Genomic DNA, 21,748 nt, shown 5'->3' on the forward strand with positions numbered 1-21,748 from the left:
CCTGTGTGAAATAGCAATCAGCAAGAAAAAAAGAAAAAAAAACAATCATGCACACTTCAAATCTTTTTTTGCCAAAACAAATGAGACAAGATGCATGTTTTTAGAGCACATTTTAAGAGTTTATCAGTGTAGCACATCGTGACATGACATATGTTTTAAAATATAAATTATTTATAAATAGAATATAATTAATTGGCCTCATGAAACCATAACACATTCTTTCGTAGCCCTTTCGTGTTCAATACCTTTTCACAATAAGATATATACATATATGGTTTGTAAGTCTATCAGGACCAAGTCATGAAAATCATACAGAAACTGTGCTCAATCTATTCAATCTATTGAAGATTAATCAGAATCAAGTCACCGATGGCAGATATAGGTCTATTTAAATCATTTATATAGATATAAATTATAAAAACATTATCGAAAATATAATTAATTCGTTTTTATCGATTTGTTGGTTGGTATATCACATTAAAGATGTGATAAATCCTGTGAGAAAAAAAATTCCAAAATGATTTTTAGTTTCATCCCTCGCAAAAATTTGCCATTTTAAAACAGATATGTATAATTTTTATAATCACTGTCTAATAAAAAAAGCATGAATATAAACTCACCAGCCACTATATTAGGAACCTATCAACATCTGCTTATTCATGCAATCATGTGGCAGCAGTGCAATGTACAGTATATAATCACACAGATACAGGTCAAGAGCTTCATTTAATGTTTACATCATACACCATAATGAGAAATTATTCCTTGAAGATTGGAAATACATCACCTTATTTTGTCCAGTATTAGCTTTTCTGGTTTCATTGACCCAATGTAGTAACAGAGTCTTGTTCTTTTCTGATAGGAGTGGGGCATGATGTGGCCTCCTGATGTTGCAGCTGATCCACCTTAAGGTTATATGCATTCTGAAGAGATTTCCACATGTACGTAATTTACTGCTCTCCATGAATCTTATCACCTTAATTCCACTCAGTCTTGCCAATACCCTGCATACAGTCTTCTGTTTCTTAAGCTATATTACAGTATTACAAAATATCATAAGGCTACATTAGATGAACAAATTTTTCTAGCTGTAGTCCACAGAAAATTATGCAGATTATGCAAATTTGCTTAGGTACTATAGTCACATTGTGCAGGATAAGGTTTCTAATTGACCAGTTCCAGCACTTTTCACCCTGGTAACAAAGCAAAGCAAAACAAAACTGCAGATATGACAGAGAGTAGTTAGTACAGGCACTTCCATTTGTGGGTCAGTTTATTTAATTCAATTCAGCTTTATCTAGAGTTCTTATCACAAGTAAACATTGCCACGGCAAGCTCAATTTAATATTTTGATCTCTTATGAGAAGTGACAATGGTGAGCGAAACCTCCTTGAGATGACATGAGGAAAAATGATTAAAAGGAAATTTGAATGCAAATCCATCCTCTGATAAGTGACAACAGATACTGAGTTAAATAAATCATTACTCTTTTACATTTGAATACTGAACTAAGCTTGTTGTGCAAAGATTTTTAGTAAATGCACACTGTGAGTAAAAAACCTCTGAGGTAAAAAAAAACTGTGCTAGCTGTCAATAATGATTAATGCATAATGAATTAAACACATTCAGGGGGTGTGTCCATTTTTGAGCAATACATTTTGCAAATTGCACAAGAGCAATTTTTTTGCAGTGGGTTTTGAGATATTGGCAAATGAAGATTCTGCAATTCTGAACAATGCCTAAAAAAAAATGCTGCCACATGCTGAAATATATTATGGGCATTTAAAGAAATTTGATATGACACAATACAGGTCCAGTTAGGCAGCATGATGTGGACTGTATCAGAGCACGTCCACAGATGTCCGTTCACTGTATTGGTAAAGCAAAACACTATAAGTGTAAGACAACCACTTGAGTCCAATTTAAGCAGTTTGAAATTCCAGTAAACACATCATTTTGTGCAGGAACCGTGCATTCTTCAGAAGCTCAGTTCAGGGTAATCTCGACCTAATTTTACCAAAATTATGTCTACAATGAGCACTGTATATTCCTCAAGATAAATACTTTTGATTTATATGTATGCTGTTTTTAAAATTATATGCCAGACCTACTGAGAAGTCATCTGTCCAATCTTTTTTTAATTAACTCTAGATCAAGATTAATACGAGGGAAACTGCATTCTAAATAAGCGCCATCACATGCTTTTTGGATTCATGCATTGGTAATCTGCTTATTAGTTGTCAGGTGAAAACCAAATCTTTGACCATTGTCTCTGTAAATGATGCCAATAAAAAAATTATTATTCTGCCACTTTTTTTACACTGCCAAAAGCCAATTTTGCCTCAAAAACCACAACAAGGCAAGCTTTCGCTGAAGCTTATCTGTTTCCGTTGCAATACAATCTCATCTTGAGACAAGCTCTTCGCACTTTCCTTGCAGCACATTAGTTCTTTAATTAGACCTGCCACCCAGCTGGAGCCCTATGCAATTTTCGGCCGTGTCCAAAGTGCCGCCACACCACCGAGCCTGTCCAACACTTCCATCCCGATAGCGTATCAATTCCAGAGGCCCTAATGGTCTGCCTGGTCACTAGGGATGCAGTCCACCCATTGAGGGCTTCGTATCACAGTGCTTATCAACTCGCTCATTTTCTTTCATTATGAGGAGCGTGCACTTTCAAAGCATTGCAATGGGAGAAACCTCTATAAGGTTGCTTTGATTTTATATTCGTTTTGTTTTGTTTATTTCCAGTATTTTTATTTGTGAATTGTGACTTTCTTTCTTTCTTTCTTCCTTTCTTTCTTTTCTTTATTTCTCATATACAATGTAAGAAGCGGTACACTATAAGGGCAAAAGTTTCATATTCTGAACATCCATCACTCTTTTGGGAAGATGTTCCACTAGAGTTCGGAGTGTGCTTGTGGAGATGGGCTCATTCAGCCAAAAATGCATTAGTAAAGTATTAAGTATTAGTAAAGATGTACTGAGGCCTAAGGTGCAGTCAATGTTCACATTAATTCCAAAGGTGCTCAACAGGGTTGAGATTAATGGTCTATAGAAGGCCAATCAAGATGTTCCATTCAAACCTATGTATAGCATACCTTCAAGGAGCTGGCTTTGTGCATGAGGGCATTTTTCATGCTAATAAAGGGTAATGTTTATTTCTATCACATCCTAAGCAATGTGTGTGCCTTCAACTTGTGGTTACAGTTTGGGGAAGAACCACAAATGGCTGGAAAAGTCAGGTGTCCCAATACTTTTGTTCATACACTGTATATGAGAAAACATTGTATATAAAAAAAATTCAAATATACTTAAATATTTATACTTAACTATACATAATAGATGCGATCATTCCTTCTCATATACACTGTATATTGTAATTATAGCTGCCTAAATACTTTTGATGCTCCCCTTTTTTTTTTGCCTTACAGTTTCAGGATGCACCCTTGACGCCAGCTCCCTAAAAGTATTGTCCAGCAGCAGTTCCCGGTTTTGTCTTCTTTCTATTTCAGTAAACAAACAAGAGTCGCTCTGACAATAGAGTAAAGTTTAGGAGCCTGGAAACAGACAACACATGCTTTTAGATGCACTCCACAGTCCTTGAGACAGACTTTCCAGGAAGAGGAGACAAACAGATAAGCACCAAAAGACAGCAATTATTTGGCCATGTAACATGTTCTCCGGGTGTCATGTACTGCGGTAAAATGGCCCACCACATATTTAAGTGCTTTTAATCTACTACTGTTCTCCTTCATAAATGTTTGAGCATTTTTTCTTTAACTATTATGAGGTTCCGCCTTTAAAGTGTAAAAATATATTTTTCTGGGGTTTTTTCATGTACATTTCTCATACATTTATTATGTTATTATAAAGATTTTTAAATTTTCATAGCAAGGTCTTTTAACATACAGATGCAGGCTAATTTGTGGGTAAAGATATAGAAATAATTGAATTATAGTAATTACATTTAAAATTTGCTCAAATGCGTACTGGACACAATGCTTCTTGGAGAATGTCCTTTGGACAGATGAGACAGAACTGGACCTTACTGGAAATAGAGAACAGCTGAACTGTAGGTCACAAAATGAAACTTTCACAAAACAAGAACACGATACCTACTGTGAGAGGGCTCGATTAGGTTTCGGGGCTGATTTGCTGCCTTTTGCGAGAGATTAATCTCAGCCCTGTCTCAGTTGCAGATCATGGGTCCTTTAACAGGATAATGACACCAAGCATTTGGGTTTCTCATGAAAGGCTGAACTATCATCATGTTTGTTCATTTTAAGCAATTGTATTATTACATACATTATTATGTTAAATCAAAACATTTTTTTCATTAAATTTTGTTTTAATGTAAAAGACAACCACCACAATAAGGAAAAGTAGATTTTTGGCAATCAGAGTATCATTGCTGGCTCACAACTTCGGGGTAGTGGGTTTGATTTTAAACTCAAGTTTTTATGTGGAGCTTCCATGCATGTTCTCTTTTCATCACACTGACCATATCATGAAGGTAGGTGGACTGACTATGGTAAATTATCCTAATTGTGTGTGTGTGTGTGTGTGTGTGTGTGTGTGTGTGTGTGTGTGTGTTGCCCTAATTTATTAAACACATTTATTTAGAATGATGATTAAACTGACTGTAACTAAACAATTTTAAGGCTTCATCGTGTAATGGACACCTAGCTGTGGAAAACCCTTTACAAAAAAGTTTTCTGGTTAGATCACACTGTAATAAAATGCTGAAAAAAGTTCAGGTGTTTTTTTATTCACAGTTTGAAAACGTTTGACAAAGCCATGAAGACTAGTTCTAGTCTTTCAGTACTTCATGGTGTACACATTTAAGTGATCATGAGCTAGAGAATCTAATCCAACTACACAAATGCAACAAATGTTTATCATTAACTCTTTAAATGCTTTTAAGATTCATAACAATTGTTTTCTCAAAAAATGACAATGAAATAATTGAGCATCCTCCCAGACTCCAAGATACTGTACATGTACATAAACCCCACTAAGCCCCTTAGCCAACTTGCGTGGTTATTTTTAGCAACACTGAGTAGTCTAAACAAAGAAGGAGCAGTTGACATTAAGTACGACAAATATCTGATCACCAAGGTGAAGAAAAGCCGCAAAACAATTGAAGGAAGAGCATTAGCATTTACATTAGCTCACTTTAAAGGCTAATTGATACATACGTACTAGCAGTCTAGCCATAATACTGTTTCTGTGTGACTAAAGACAATTACCAAAGTAATAGTAAGCTGTGTTGTTTTGTTTAACTTAATATACAGTACATATACAGTAAGACACAAAAATAACAAAATGTGAATAAAGGCCACCGAAATGTGCCTGTACTGATCTTGATTGGGTTATCGAATTGGTTTGAAAACTAAATGTCTGAGATGATGGCTAATATGTTTCATTTCTTTTGGTGCAGCTGGTTAATGAGATGTTTTTGGTGATTTGGCTTTGAGGCGTACCAAGGATATGGCGCTGTTATAATAGGAAGCGAGACGCAAAAGGCAGGGTGAGTTTTTTCCCCTTATTTGTTATGGCTACAAATCAGTTGGTTGCATTTACGCAGTCATTGGGTGAAGTGTCCTGTTTGTTTAGTGTTATTTATTCAAATATGGCACATTAAAATGTTGTGTAATAAGTATGCTATCTGCACTGTCACTACATAAAAATGGGTATTTGTCCAATAAGCAAATCATGTAGCCACAACCCTACATGCAATATACAGATACGTTAGTATTCATATCAAGCATGATAAAATGTGATCTCACTGACTTTGACCATGCTGTGGTTGTTAATGCCAGAAGGGCTGGTTTTGAGTGTCCTGGGATTTTTTATCACACTAGTATCAGTTGCAGTTGAGTTGCAGTTCTGTCATTGTCAGAATTAAAACAGCAAATAAATACAGTAGTAGCTACAGTAGGTATATAGTAACTCAAATAACTAGATTTTACAACTATTTTGAGCAGAAAAGCATCCCAGAAAACATCAAACCGTGCAGATGGGCTACACAGCAGAAATCAAATCAGGTTCCACTTCTGTCAGCCAAGAACATGAATCCAAGGATACAGATAGCACAGGTTCACTAAAAGTACAGTGCTAAAAAATATAAATAAAAAAATAAATCCGCTGCACAGTTTTAATGAACCAGTGCCTGCTTTAATACTTGCATGATCAAGCAAATTTCCAGTTTCCAAATTTCTTCTTTGTAAAGTGATATTATATTCAAATGATATTATATTAATTTACAGTGCTGTTGAACTCTTGATTTTAAATAGTCAGAAGGTAAAGTTCAGTTACTCATTCCAGGCAAATCCCAGGCTCATATTAATTAGGCTCGTTCTAACATGTTATTCTATATAATATGTTATAAAATCTCAAAACTTTGTAACAGTCAGAGATAAACGCTGCTTCCCATCAAACATTTAAATTTAGACAGAAATAGTCTAAATAGAAAATGGGCCAGTGTTACAGCAGGATATTTGCACAAACAGACCAGAATAGAGCCTGATGTGTTATATTTTGAGGCTGTAATTGCCAGTGTTTGTGCAATGTTTATTTTTTTCTATGATTTAAGTCAATTCAAGATTTGAATCTACAGAACTGTTTAAAAGATGAAAAACGTATTGTCATAACAACTATGTAGGAAACAAACACTACAAAAACAGTTTTTTTATTATTGCTTTCCGATTGCTTAAACACTTGACTGAACATTAAAGACGGATACTCAAATGGCTACTGAATGGACATAGAGAAAAATAGAAAATATATTGTATATGTGCATGTTCCTGGATAAAACTTGTGTCTCCCACCCTTAAGCTCAGACATGGTGGCATTTAAAGGCTGACCCTTTGACCCAGAGGGAGTCATGGAGAGATTCACAGAGATCCACACCCATGGACACACACAGAGGCACTCCATGGGGACAGGATCTATGTCTTCCGCATCACAAGTCCTGGAGACACTTTGATTTACTGCTTAGATGTGGACTGTGATGGGAAAGGTTATCAAGTCCCCGTCATCCACTGGCGTGTGACCAGAGAATATTACGCCGACGTTCATCCTTTCCTAGTCAGTGCACGTTCAAGCCCAATTCCACTGACAACTAGAGTGCATGTGGGAGCTGTAAAAACCAGGATGTCATAACAAGTCTCCGTGGTGCACTTGTGCCCGACTCTTGTCGTTTAACTCCTCCCTACTCAACACAACCCGATGCTGCAATTCTTGCCTTAATCAAAGGCAGGAGCCCACTACAGACGTCCACACTTTCATACACCCACACACACGTTCCCCACCCTAAGAGTCTCGGTCTGGGCTGTGGGCAATTAGAAGTAATCACAGGAAGTTCATTAGTGTTATCAGCGGACGAAGGAGGCTGCAGCTGGCAGAGCTGAACCCCACCACAGTCACGTAGGGCCGAGGCCCTCGGGTAAAATGCCCTCTAAGGAAAATACATACACTTTACCCAGCTTTCATACACCGGCAGGCACGTACACATCCATTTTCGTGCAATGACTTGAAGATATTTATCAATGTTCTCAGTCTCCTCATCTCAGAACACTTCTGTTTCTGACAACTCAGTACAAAGATTAATGAAAGAGTGACTTTAAAACAGCACATTTAACATTGAACCCTGTGATGACTACTTTTAAACTTTACACAGAATATAAGAGATAATTAGGCTTTGATCAGTGGTTTTCACATACTATAGTCAAGTCAAGTCAAGTTTATTTCTATTGCGCTTTTAACAACGGACATTGTCTCAAAGCAGCTTTACAGAATTTAAGAGTTAAGGTGAACGATGTGTGTTTATCCCTGATGAGCAGCCGTGGCGAATGTGGCAAGGAAAAACTCCCTTAGATGTTATGAGGAAGAGACCTTGAGAGGAACCAGACTCAAAAGGGGAACCCATCCTCATTTGGGTGACATCAAGAGTGTGATTATAAATCTTTAAATAATACAGAACACTGGAGAGCACCATAATGTAAGATTATAAGTAATGTCCTTTCTACACTCTTATACAGTCATTTGAGGTTATGTTACCAGGAGCTACTAAGCAACTCATAAAATAGCTATACGCAACATCAGTAGGTTTTTTCAAGGGAAAAAAATACCTGTTTTACCTGCACCTGATCTTTAAACAGCTGAATGCTAAAAATGCTGACTGACACAAAAATGCTAACACTTGTGATTAAAAGTCATATAGGAAAAGAGCTTTTCCTGCATCAGGGAGCGAGCTGAATGGGCACTTCCTGTGTATGTGGGTTTAATAATTACATTTTAGACAACAGGATAGTTGTGCAACTTCCTGGCTGACCAGTAATATCAGCAGCAACACGTGCCCAAACACATACAACTTTACTGTTCTAAAGAAGGTAAGAAGAAAGGATAAAGCTAGCAATTATCTACGATGTATTAATCACTGAAAATGGTCTTAACAAGGGATGTGGCAGATCAGTGTTCGGGGTTTCTGCTCAGATGATCAGGGGTTCAAACCCCTGCACCACAAAACTGCCACTATTAAACCCTTAAGCAAAGCCCTTAACCGTCTCTGCTTCAGGGGTGCTGTATCATGGCTGACATTGTAATTTACAGGTAACAGGTAAAGGCCTTTTTTTCTATGCCCATTAATAAGCAGTTTATACAATAACACCTAATCCAGCACGCCATAATTTTTGCATTAAATGCAGCAGCAGAAAGCATGAACTTAAAAAATGTTCACAATCACAGCTAATGACAGAAAATACAATTGAACACAGTAAAATACAGTTTACTATGTGCACAAGATAATCAAGGCCATAAAAATGTAATGCATGCACATAATGTAGGCTAGGTTAGTTTCATTTTGCTTTTAATTTACATTCTTTTTTTTAGCTTCTCGCCACAGCGGTGAGAGTGCCGCATCCTAAACACTAGACCACAGGGACCCTTTTAATTCACATTCTAATTTTTGTTAATTCAATGCTGAATTTTGGCTAAATATGCCTAAATAATGTTTTTTTTGAGACCTTGGAAATAAATGTACAAAGAAAAACCCATTGCTAACCACCCCCTGACAAACACAGATGAGTTCCTTTTTTCTTACGTGTGTTGCATAAATAAGTCCCTGCAGTTACTTCCACTCCTAGACCATTTGATGGTTTCCATCTAGTAATGCAAATTATATAATAATGATCCTAGATCCTAGAAAAATAAAATAATATCGCCTGGACAAAGTCAACAAATTTCTCATCCTGTGCAAACTCCAGATTTTTATACCTCCTACTAGAATAACATTGTATCACAGACCCCATAGGGCCATTAACGTTCCAAGTAGATTATGTGGAGTGCATTTAAGAAGTATTCACACCATGTCACTATTTTCAATTTTGTTATGTTGCAGCCTGGTATTACATTCATAGTATCTTTTTTCTCATTAATCTACTCTGAGTACCCTAAAAAATGTACCCTAAAGTTAAAACAGAAATCTAGAAATGTCTGCAGTATCACATGTACATAAGTAATCAGACCCTTTTCAGCAACAATAAAAATTTAGCTCAGGTGCCTCCCATTTCTCCTAATCAGTGCTGAGATGTTTCTATACCCTAGAGGGCCTCACAGCTGAAAATGCTATTAGAGCAAAAACCCACCCATGAGGTCCAAGGAACAGCCTGCAAAGATCAGAGACAGAATCGTTGCAAGGCAAAAGAGACCTGGAGAAGGCTACAAAAATCTTTTTGCTACACTGAAGATTCCCCAAAACCCAGTAGACTCTGTGGTTACTCTTATTGAACTTCAAAGATCTTCAAAGAAACCAAGATTGAACTGTTTGGCTTCAATTTAAAACGTCTGGAGGAACTTATCCCCTGCCCAAAACCATCCCAACAGTGAAACATGGTGGTGGCAGCATCAGGCTGTGGGTTTCTTTTTCTGCAGCAGGAACTAAGAGGTTGGTCGGGGTTGAGGGAAAGCTGACTAGAGCAAACCACATACATATCCTTAATAAAAACCTATTTCACAGTGCTCAGGACCACACAGAAGTGGCTCAGGGATAACTCTGTGAATGTCCTAGAGAGGCCCAGCAAGAGGCTTGAATCCTATTGAATATCTCTGGAGGGACCTGAAAATGGCTGTCCATGACAGTCACCATTCAACCTAGCCCAGCTTGATAGGAATTGCCATGAAGAATAGCAGAAACTCCCCCAATCCAGGTATGCAAAGTGTGTTACCTCATACCAAAAATAAGAATACCTGTTATTTACAAGCTCTTTCCTTTTTGTTTTTTTTAATTCTTTTATCTTGCTAGTGTTGTCTGTTTGCTAGACCCTTTTTTTGCCTTGACTTTGTCTTATTTTTATTTTAAGAGTATTTCCTGTAGCTGCAGCTGTCTGTAGCTGACATACAGTATAAATCTGCAAAAAATGGGCGAAGCTCTAAAATCTTTCATTCTCACACAAATCTCTTTTAATGCACTTACTATTAACAAATAATGAAACAAATGCTCATCTGAGGTTTCTTGTGCCACCATTTGCTGGTCAATATTTATTATTAAATTAATAATGTTAATATTTATATTAAATTGATATATAGGACTAATAGAACAAGGAGAGGTCTACAGGATTTGCTTAATTCTTGTATAAACAAGAACCAAATGATTTGTTGTTTTGACCATTAAAAGCTTTATATTTTGTCGCTTTGGTAATTTTCTTTTTTTTTTTTTTTTTGCCCAAAAGTGTGTGAGCTGCAATCTTCTGGGGGACCATCTTCTACATCACCAATCTTCTATAAGTTATTCATTGTAAAAGGAACTTTAAAAAATATATATATATAAAATCTATCCAGTTTGTGAATTTACTTATTTACTGTAAAAATAAAAATAAAGAAACATGCATGTTTGAGATACACACCTGAACACACACTCAGTCTCTCTCTCTCTCTCTCTCTCTCTCTCTCTCTCTCTCTCTCTCTCTTTCTCTCTCTCTCTCTAATACACACACTAAAAATTTCCTTAGACTTTAGAGCAGCTACACCATCTACAGGTATGTTTGTGAAACAGTGAGCAGAGCAGTAATTCGTTGCTTTGCTTTGCAGTACTGTTGAATTAATTTCGTTTGCAATGCCACTGAAGTTGTTTTGTAAAAGCAACAGAAGGTCAGCCTTCTGCGTTCAGCGTTCGAGAAGGTAAAGGTCAGCCCCAGTTTAACACTTTTCTACTGAGAGTCTAGGAATAAGGTGTGCTGGTCATTACCACACATATCTTCTATGCTTTTATGTTTTCTCTGTTTCTACTGTAGTGTAAAGAAAACATAAACTTCCATTCAGATTAATGATTTTAGATACTGATTTTATTCTAATAATATTCCTGCTGCTATAGTGGAACACACAGTTATATTAGAGTCGTCACTTTGAATATAAAAATGTCTTCGTTTTTTTGTAGCTTCATCCTGATTATTTGAAATGCAAGCAATAACACAATAGAATTAATATATTTATTTGGAACAATTGTTTCTTATTGCCAATCATTGAAAATACTTAATGCACACACACACATATATACAGGGAGTGCAGAATTATTAGGCAAATGAGTATTTTGACCACATCATCCTCGTTATGCATGTTGTCTTACTCCAAGCTGTATAGGCTGGAAAGCCTACTACCAATTAAGCATATTAGGTGATGTGCATCTCTGTAATGAGAAGGGTGTGGTCTAATGACATCAACACCCTATATCAGGTGTGCATAATTATTAGGCAACTTCCTTTCCTTTGGCAAAATGGGTCAAAAGAAGGACTTGACAGGCTCAGAAAAGTCAAAAATAGTGAGATATATTGCAGAGGGATGCAGCAGTCTTAAAATAGCCAAGCTTCTGAAGCGTGATCATCGAACAATCAAGCGTTTCATTCAAAATAGTCAACAGGGTCGCAAGAAGCGTGTGGAAAACCAAGGCGCAAAATAACTGCCCGTGAACTGAGAAAAGTCAAGCGTGCAGCTGCCAAGATGCCACTTGCCACCAGTTTGGCCATATTTCAGAGCTGCAACATCACTGAGTGCCCAAAAGCACAAGGTGTGCAATACTCAGAGACATGGCCAAGGTAAGAAAGGCAGAAAGTCGACCACCACTGAACAAGACACACAAGCTGAAACGTCAAGACTGGGCCAAGAAATATCTCAAGACTGATTTTCTAAGGTTTTATGGACTGATGAAATGAGAGTGAGTCTTGATGGGCCAGATGGATGGGCCCGTGGCTGGATTGGTAAAGGGCAGAGAGCTCCAGTCCGACTCAGACGCCAGCAAGGTGGAGGTGGAGTACTGGTTTGGGCTGGTATCATCAAAGATGAGCTTGTGGGGCCTTTTCGGGTTGAGGATGGAGTCAAGCTGAACTCCCAGTCCTACTGCCAGTTTCTGGAAGACACCTTCTTCAAGCAGTGGTACAGGAAGAAGTCTGCATCCTTCAAGAAAAACATGATTTTCATGCAGGACAATGCTCCATCACACACGTCCAAGTACTCCACAGCGTGGCTGGCAAGAAAGGGTATAAAAGAAGAAAATCTAATGATATGGCCTCCTTGTTCACCTGATCTGAACCCCATTGAGAACCTGTGGTCCATCATCAAATGTGCGATTTACAAGGAGGAAAACAGTACACCTCTCTGAACAGTGTCTGGGAGGCTGTGGTTGCTGCTGCACGCAATGTTGATGGTGAACAGATCAAAACACTGACAGAATCCATGGATGGCAGGCTTTTGAGTGTCCTTGCAAAGAAAGGTGGCTATATTGGTCACTGATTTGTTTTTGTTTGGTTTTGAATGTCAGACATGTATATTTGTGAATGTTGAGATGTTATATTGGTTTCACTGGTAAAATAAATAATTGAAATGGGTATGAATTTGTTTTTGTTGTTGCCTAATAATTATGCACAGTAATAGTCACCTGCACACACAGATATCCCCTAAAATAGCTAAAACTAAAAACTACTTCCAAAAATATTCAGCTTTGATATTAATGAGTTTTTTGTGTTCATTGAGAAATTGTAAAATCTACACAGGCAGTAAGTACAACATTAGAAAAAAGGTTTGAAGTGGAAAATTACACACTAAGCACCATGCTACCCCAAATAGTAACATTTTAACATCTACAGATAACTAATAAAAGACAATTACATTAAATTTGACATATTGTAAAGATAAATCAGAAATTAGTAAGTGTTATATCACTCTGTAGATTCAAATGCAAAGTTGCTTCTTTACTCATCATTGTTTAGTAACAACGTTGTTTAGAAATCCTATTGTAAACGCAAAGAGACGAGATGAATCATTTGAGTCACCACATTTTTGTTACTATAGATCCAGAGGTTGCCCTAAAGCTCGCATAAATGCAGCACTGTCACAAATGCTTCACTGAGATTGGATTTCAACTGCAAATACACTACGAAGAGCACACAAAGACTGCTTTTGTCTCCAGTTTCAATGTAACCAGAGGTCTTAGCAGTGCCAGGGACAGGAGTGTGTCACACAGAGCATGTCAAGACTACAACATACACAATAGAGTCAGCACAATTGCTGAGACAGTGTATGACTGGAGAGTTTGCTCAAGGCACAAGCAGAGGAACAAATACAGTGATTACATGTATCAGATGTCCAGACTTGTAAAATTCCTGCACTGTACAATGCAAAAACATATCCCTAGATGGTGGGCAAAGAAAATATTTGGATTGCTATGAGGGTGATCTCTTAGATCAGTGGATGACATGAGACACAGCACAGTAAAATAGGCAAATAATCATAAAATAAATGTGTCAGAAAAAGGCAAATCGTCAATATAAAATATAAAAAGAGATCATTATATTGTTTAATAATAACAGTACAGTACATTATAGCACCTCAGTAAAGTACAGTAATCGCAATAATATAAAACCTACACATGTAAACATACACAGTAGTTCTAAAAAACGAAACTATATACTCTATATGAACAAAAGTATTAGGGTACTTGACTTCCAGGCAAACGTGGTTCTTCCACAAACTGTTACAACAAAGTCGGAAGCGCACAATTATATAGGTTGTAATTTTCTATTAGAAATTGTATTTATTTTCACTTGAACTAGGAGACCCAAACCTGTTCCAGCATGACAATGCACTTGTTTATAAAGCCAACTCCACAAAGATATGCTTAACATGGGTTAGAGTGGACGATCTTGAGTGGCCTGCTATAGAGCTTTAACATAAACCCTACTCAACACTTTTTGGATTAATATGAACAATGTTATTGTGAAGTTCTTATAACGGCAAAATGGGACCTAAATGTGTAATGGGGGGGTTCAAAAGCACATACCAATCTTATGGTAAGGTTTGGACAAACTTTTGCTATGAAATGTCTTTCAGATGATTTCTACATTAAAATATTGATAATAATTTTGTTTTATATATATATATATATATATATATATATATATATATATATATATATATATATATATATATATATATATGTTTAAATGGTGTGAGATAATGCTTTTTTCTTTTTTTTTTTTTACAGATTTCATTAGATTTATCATATTCAGTCACAATGTATATGTGTTAATAATAATTCTGAAATTTTGTTTTAGAAATATCGTTCTATTCACAAAACAAAAACAATGGAATTGTCAGTGAGCTGACCTTTTTGTACTTATTTAATAATTAGCTTTAAAAGTGTTGTTGTGCAAGAGAACTATTTATGTATTTTATAACCACTGACCTATAAAAAGCAATGATCTGTGCATCTGGATGCTTCTGTATTCTCACTTTTGCCACAAAATGGCCAAGTTGTAAAAAAATGTGCCTGTTGGTGTTAATAACTTTTAATAATTTCTATACTGTTAGAATAATTTGTGACTTGCAAAAGTTAGCACAGTTAACTGTAATTTAGCTATTGTATCTTATTATAAGGTTCAGCTACTTTTTTGCCCATTTTAAACATCCTAAAAATATGTATATTTGCTATATTATGTTATAATACAATCATTATTTTATTATTTTAAGAAGTGGGATTTAATTTGTCTTTTTCATCCCAGGGGAAAGCGATGTCCGTTCCCTTCAGTCCTTCTGAAATGGACGCATTGAATTTCAACTCCAACTCTGGGCTGAAATAATTCTTCCAATCTCCAACTATGCCTTAAAAATAGCAAAATTAATAATTAGACACCCCATTTCAGAAGCATTTATAAGAAATTACTGTGGCAATAAAATGTTTACCGCTACCTTTTCTGAGAAAAGAAGATTTCTCGTTGTCCATTATTGTCTGCGGCACCAGTGAGTAGTTGGACATGTTGTTTTGCTTCATGGATTTGAACTCACAGTGTTCACACACGCGTTTCAGAACATCTTTGCTCATGTGCTTACCAAGAAAGTGCAAAATGCGTTCGAGAGCTCCGTGCAGATCCTGCGAGGCAAAATGAAGAAAAGAAAAGTATTGGAGTGATAGATTTCCATACAGCTGTAGCCAAGTAGTAAGTACTAATACACTGTTATCTGAAAGCAACAATGAGATGATGTGATACACCACAAAGTAAATTTGATTGTTTTACTAAGTACAAGGAGGTATCAAAAAGATTTGAGACCAACAGCATTCCTGCCACTTTTGGAATATATTCTGGACATCTTCGTTTCAAAGCATGTCAAGCACCTTCTGCTATTCGCACTGGATCTCTGCAATGGTGTCAAAACAGCAATCTTTGAGCTGGGTGGGTTCGGAAGTGAGATCATGTGGATCGTTCTCCGACGTTCGCCCTCTTGAAGAACTTCCACTCAAAACACCTCAAACTACTTATCGCAGCATCCCAGTATGTCAAACGTATGCCAGATTTGCCCAGTTTTACACAGAATTTCACATTTGCTTTTTGTTTTACAGTTTTTCTCAGTTGCTTTGGAAATCGCAGACACCAGTCAACACCATTAGTCTCGAAACTTTTTTATACCACCTTGTAATTCCTCTTAAAATAGGATTAAAGCTATTATAGGTTGTGTATATGCATTATTACTGTATAGCTGCATCTATGGGTGTGTAATATCTATGAAACAAGGTATTTCCTATTATTAGTCAGGTTATTATTATAATTTGATAAATCCTGCCCCATTAACTCTTAGCCAATATCCACAAACCAGTCAGATCTCCTCAATCAAGAAGAAAGTTTACAACATTAAACTGCAGTCAGAGGAATATGATATCTGCATACATAATCTCACAATCACAACTCACAACTGTCTAGTCCTTCTGTGACACGGCCAAAACACACAGTCTCGGGATGCCAGATATTCTCTTCCATAAAATGCTCCAGAGGAATTCCACAACAATATAAGCTACATAAGCTTTTGATCTTGTAATATAATCAACACTTTTTTTTTAGCACTACCAATCTGGAAAGTGGTACAAATTCAGTGTTCAAGTATGCTAACATACATGGAATTTAAAACTACAGGTGTTTCAAGTTCTGCAATCGAGAAAAATATGTGAAGAATTTACCTGTAGATCCAGTGATAGTTTTTATGATACAGTACATTCTCTGATGAAAAAAAAATAATACCTGGATCATTTCCTCATACGTGATGTAGAGAATTCTGTCTCCTAAATCTGTGTTATTCCAGCACTTCACATGATCTGTCCACTTTCCGAAGATCACTTAGCAGACAAGATCACATCATATTACTGTTACTATTACAGATAAGATTAATATATGAGAATGTTCGGTTTGTTTCTCTCACCTTCCCCTGCTAGGAATTTGTCAACAAATTCTTCAAATGTTCCTGGGTCACGCAGAAAACTGGCCATTCTATGAAAATGGAATGAAGAAACCACGATATCTTTTGGGTTTCGTGAAATATAAATGACCTGGAGGGTGAAAGTAAAGATACAGCAACCAACAGAATTAAAGAAAAACACAAATAACAATAACCTGGTACTTATTTTGGGTTCAGAATTAACCAATTACATTAAAATTCATGTTTAAAAATAACATTCATATAAATTATAAATCATCAAGTTTATTTATAATGAGACGTAACATTTCTTAGGAAATAAAAGCCAAAGAAAAAAAAAGTTTTTAACAAAGATTTATAAGTTGCCAGATCCGAGGCTGACTTTATGTTAAAAAGACAAATTGTTCTTAGCTTAGGAGTAATCACAGCGAAAGTGTTATCACCTCTGTTTTTGTAAAAGAAGCTGATGGGAAGATCTAAGTGACCGTGATGAAGAATGAACCTGTATTAAGTCAACAAGTGTTTTTGGGAGTTGAATTATTTAAAGCTTTACTGACAAACATTAGAAATTTTAAATCTACTCTGAAAACAAAGTGGAAGCCAGTGCTGCCAAGCCAAAACAGGGGTTATATGTTCTTGCCTACTGTACGTGTATTAGTCAAAAGACGTGCAGCAGCATTTTGAACCAACTGTAACTTGTTCAGGGATCATTGTGAAACCGATTGTACAACGCAATACAATAATCTAACCTGGAGCTAAATGCATTTGTAGTCTTTTCGAGATCTGAAAATGATAGAATAGGCTTCACTTTCACTATGTTTCACTTTCCATGATTCGTGACCCACACAGGAGCACCTTGGGGGCATGGATTTAAATATTTAACAATGTCTGGGAGATTCTGTGAAGGTTATTCTGTTCCAATTTAACTCTGTAAATACATTTTTTATTGTTTTCTGGTGCATCGAGGTTGTGCTGGACTTGCATGGGCAATTTAGCAGATTTAATTTGATTTGCCGGCATGTAAAACGCCAATCCTGTTTGCAGTTTGACCTTTTAGGTTTATCTAAAAGGCCAGAGGTTTTATATCTTTGTGTTCTGTACATCATGGTTTTTAAATCTTATGAAGAATCTTTTTATGACTACCTGGTGTCGTCGTCCCTGTTGTTTTTGCATACTTTCTTAGACTTTGTCTTGGTTTTCATCTGTCTAATAAGGATCACTGTGGAAAGCTATTTATTAGCTAAATGCATTTCCAAAACTTTAGATCTATCATCGAACACGGTGAAGGGCAATGATGGCTTAAAAAAGGATCCCACAATGACAGGAACGTCCATCAGAACGTACGTACAGAACGTACATCTAAATCAGTTGAAAGGATAAGAAATTATCAGCAAGTCTGGCAAGAAATACAGACGATTTAAAGGAGTTGCAGGAAAATTTTGTAAGTACTTGTCTCTTCTTGAATGTGAAAACTGCTGTGGGTTAGAGTGGCTAGACAGGATTTCTTTCCCAACACATCACCCTAAACCATGTCTGCAAAATTGGTCTGATGAAGCCAAAGTTTGATTAAAATTCTAAAAGGTTGGTACAAAAACAAAAAGAAAGCATATTATTGAAAGATAATGGTGAAGCATGGTGGAGGCAACATTATGCTATCGGGATATATTGGATATACTACTGGACATAGGACTGGGGTTCTGTTAAGATAAAGGGAAATCATGGAAAGCTTCAAATACTAATATATTTTGGTAAAAAAAGAAAAAAAAAAAGCAAAGGCCATTGTAAATCAGCTTAAGATGCAGAAACATACAAATTCCGAAACAATTCAAAGTCAGTAAGGACCAGCTACAATAGAAGTATGTAATTGTGTTGGAATATTCCAATCAGAGTGCATATCTAAATCCTATTTATAATCCTGTGGAACGAGTTAAAGTCATCAGATCCACTCACAAATCAAGAAGATTTGTCCAAGAAGGAGTGAAATAAAATGCTTCTCAAATCAAGATGTGCTAAGGTGATGATGACTGATTGTTACTGTATGACATCCTAAAGTAATATTTTTTCTTTACAAATAAACCCCAGGTCCGGCTGAGCATTCCCTTATTCACTGTTTTACCTTAGCCGCAGAGGAAAAGAAAGTAGAAGGCATCAGGTTATAAGGCATATGGGTAACAAAGGCACGTGGAGCAGTCAGCTTGTCCATAACTTTAGCAGCATGTGTCTCCTCAAGCCATGGTACTCTGTCCCAGTTTGGAATGGTCAGTACTGAAGTTAAATCCCCTCCATTCAGGAGCAAGGGAAGAATTTCTTGCATCCAAGTTGTACCTATAAAAAAAAAAAAAAAGATTGTTTACCTTGAAAACCAGCATATCTTTATGATTTGTAGATAAGAAAAGCAAAACAAACTGACTATTCAATTCTTAATACACTTCAAAAAAGGTCATCGAATTTCAGAAAACAAAAACACATCTTAATTATTATATTTGTAACCCAGTGTTACTGTGATAATGGAGGAATTCCATCCACCCATTTATCTTGAAGTCTTTCCTAGACTTACAATGGCACAAGGCAAAGGACACCACAGGCACGGTGCCAATTCCATTGCAAAAACACACACAGTCATTCATACACTGTGGGAGAATTTGGAAATGGTAATCGTTTTTTTTTTCCTATAATGCATGTCTTGCAGAGTATCGGAAGGAAACCTGAAGCACAGCAAGAGCATGCAATCTCCACACACACACAGGCAAGATTTGAATCCTCAATCCCAGAGATGTGAGGCAAACACGCTAACCACTAAACCACTAAATAGGAAACTAATTATGTAACTGTATTGTGTTGTGTAGATTATTACACATTTATATAATTGTGCATTGTGTGCGTGTTTCTTTTTATGGGCAAATTACTTTTATCTACTACTATCTATTGTATGTTGTGAATGAGTGGTTAAGGTGGGAAAAAAAAACCTGTCTGTTTCCATGTCCAAGCATGTTCATGCAGCAAGTGTGTAAATGCAATTATTGTAGGATGAAGTTATCAATTCTCCCTCAGGTGGCTTTTTTCCTCGTGTGAAGGTTCCAACTTTCAGGGACTTTAAAACGGTCACATTTTTTAAATAAACCTTGCCAGATAAGATCATAGAGCTTACTTTTTACCTCTTACAATGTAGTGCTGTTTTTAGTAATTAAACTATTAAGTTATTGGCGCAAATGTACACGGTATAACATCACTATCAAGGATGGTTATTTTTATTCTGCTGAGAACAAATTGAGTCAAACCTAATTCGATAATCAATGACACGATGCAGTGGGGTGTACTTAAAATAAAAACCAATAGCAACACTACTAAATAATGAATAACAAACTGAAATTTAAAGTATCGGCCTTGCAACTTGACAATGGCAAAAATGACAAAAAAATGACACAATTAATGAATATACTGTATAATCTGATAAATAAAAAAACATATTAAAAAAAATAAATGTGTTGTCTTATTATAGTGGATTTCCACAGAAACAGTGTCTCAGATGAGGCATAGCGGCAATTAATATTAATATTTTATCAAAATAAAAAACTCTTCAATTTGTGCATCATTTAAGAAAGCTATTTTATAAAGAACCGTGAATCTGAAATTGATTTATTTACATTTACGGCATTTGGCAGACACCCTTTTCTAGATAGACTTACTCTACATAGGGGTTGTTTATATATATATATATATATATATATATATATATATATATATATATATATATATATATATATATATATATATGACTCAGTTATTCAGATATCAAGTGAAAGTTCATTCCACCACTTTCATGCCAGAATCGAGACTAGCTGCATGTCTTCCTTGTAACCGGAGAGATGATGGGATTTATTTAATGATGACTAGTTATTTTGAAAACCACTTTTCCCTTGACACTATTGAAAAGAACATTGTAAGGCAAAATAATTTAACCAGAATCTACCAGATTTTGGGGGAAAAAGGTAAAAGGAAAAATTTCTAGTGGTTCTACTTATAGATTTTCAGATATATGTTAAAGCATCAATCAGTATTTATGAAAAAACTCTATTTAAATTATATACTCTAATTTCAGTTCACTTTTGCAGGATTTATTTATTCTCCATTCATTTCACCGTGTTTACTTATTTATTTGATTTTGTTTGTTCATTGAGAAAAAAAAGTCATAATCTATAACATTCACTATATAAAGAAATATATTCAAGAGAATAAGTCACATTACATATTCTGCATTTTAAAAAGGGAGGAAACAGAAGGAAAAGATCACCTACCAGACTTGGGATATGTAACTGCAATCACGTCGTTGTCCTGGAATTTAAACGACTCGAAATATTTGAGGCTGTCCTCAGTGTGTGCAATCTTTGGGAGAAAAAGTCCATGATAAAGCGCATATGGGTCGTCACTGGCCATTCTGCACAGGAGGATTAATCGATATGTGTATGTAAATGTGTGTATGTGAATGTGTGTGGTTGGGGATTAATCACTGGCGTTGTTCATAGTTTGAATTTGTCTGAAGTCCAGCCTTCCAGAGGCGGTTCTGTGTCATGTGACTGACTGAATCACTGCTGTGTTAGTGTTAGTTAGATACCTGACCTGTGTTGTTTTACAGATGGAATGAGATATGTCTATTACGTTACCTGTGCTGAGATCTTAAGGGATTACTGAAATACCTTTCTATTCGTCTAATCCGTTTGAATGCTTGAGTTTTGTGCTTTGAGACGAGAGAAAACTATGCCCTGAACTGGTTTTCTCTCTAAAACGCACAACCCCCTCTCCACACAATGAGTTAAATTCTTTCTTTCTGGTAACATGATATCTGTGGGACAGCAAACCAGCAAACACCAGCAAAGCTGTTAAATTCATTTACCTTTGCTACATTGTTATATTTGATTCACTTCTAATAGCCGATAACACAAATAATGTCATTAAATAGTACAAAATCATGTATTTCATGGCATTTTAATATAATATAACTTCAAATTTACAGAAG

The 21,748-nt window shown here is 36.1% G+C and overlaps 1 protein-coding gene across 1 annotated transcript; it reads right to left on the bottom strand.

The window, feature by feature from the left end:
• Positions 1–14,506: 14,506 nt before the first annotated feature.
• Positions 14,507–21,438, bottom strand: sult2st3 (sulfotransferase family 2, cytosolic sulfotransferase 3). Its single transcript, XM_046877436.1, has 6 exons — positions 21,030–21,438; positions 18,851–19,059; positions 16,741–16,867; positions 16,563–16,657; positions 15,241–15,421; positions 14,507–15,153 (listed from the first exon to the last, which is right to left on the bottom strand). Exons 1-6 carry the CDS (start codon positions 21,166–21,168, stop codon positions 15,017–15,019), a joined length of 888 nt encoding a protein of 295 aa, XP_046733392.1. The 5' UTR covers positions 21,169–21,438; the 3' UTR covers positions 14,507–15,016.
• Positions 21,439–21,748: the final 310 nt, after the last annotated feature.

The sequence above is a fragment of the Silurus meridionalis genome, chromosome 21 (genome assembly GCF_014805685.1).
Source record: "Silurus meridionalis isolate SWU-2019-XX chromosome 21, ASM1480568v1, whole genome shotgun sequence".
Lineage (NCBI taxonomy): Eukaryota > Metazoa > Chordata > Actinopteri > Siluriformes > Siluridae > Silurus > Silurus meridionalis.

Coding starts and splice junctions, on each gene's coding strand:
- sult2st3 (XM_046877436.1), bottom strand. CDS start 21,168: ATGGCCAGTGACGACCCATATGCGCTTTATCATGGACTTTTTCTCCCA. Junction 15,422..16,562: donor CGTATGAGGAAATGATCCAG/GTATTATTTTTT, acceptor TTTGCCTCGCAG/GATCTGCACGGAGCTCTCGA. Junction 15,154..15,240: donor ATCTTCTTTTCTCAGAAAAG/GTAGCGGTAAAC, acceptor GCTATTTTTAAG/GCATAGTTGGAGATTGGAAG.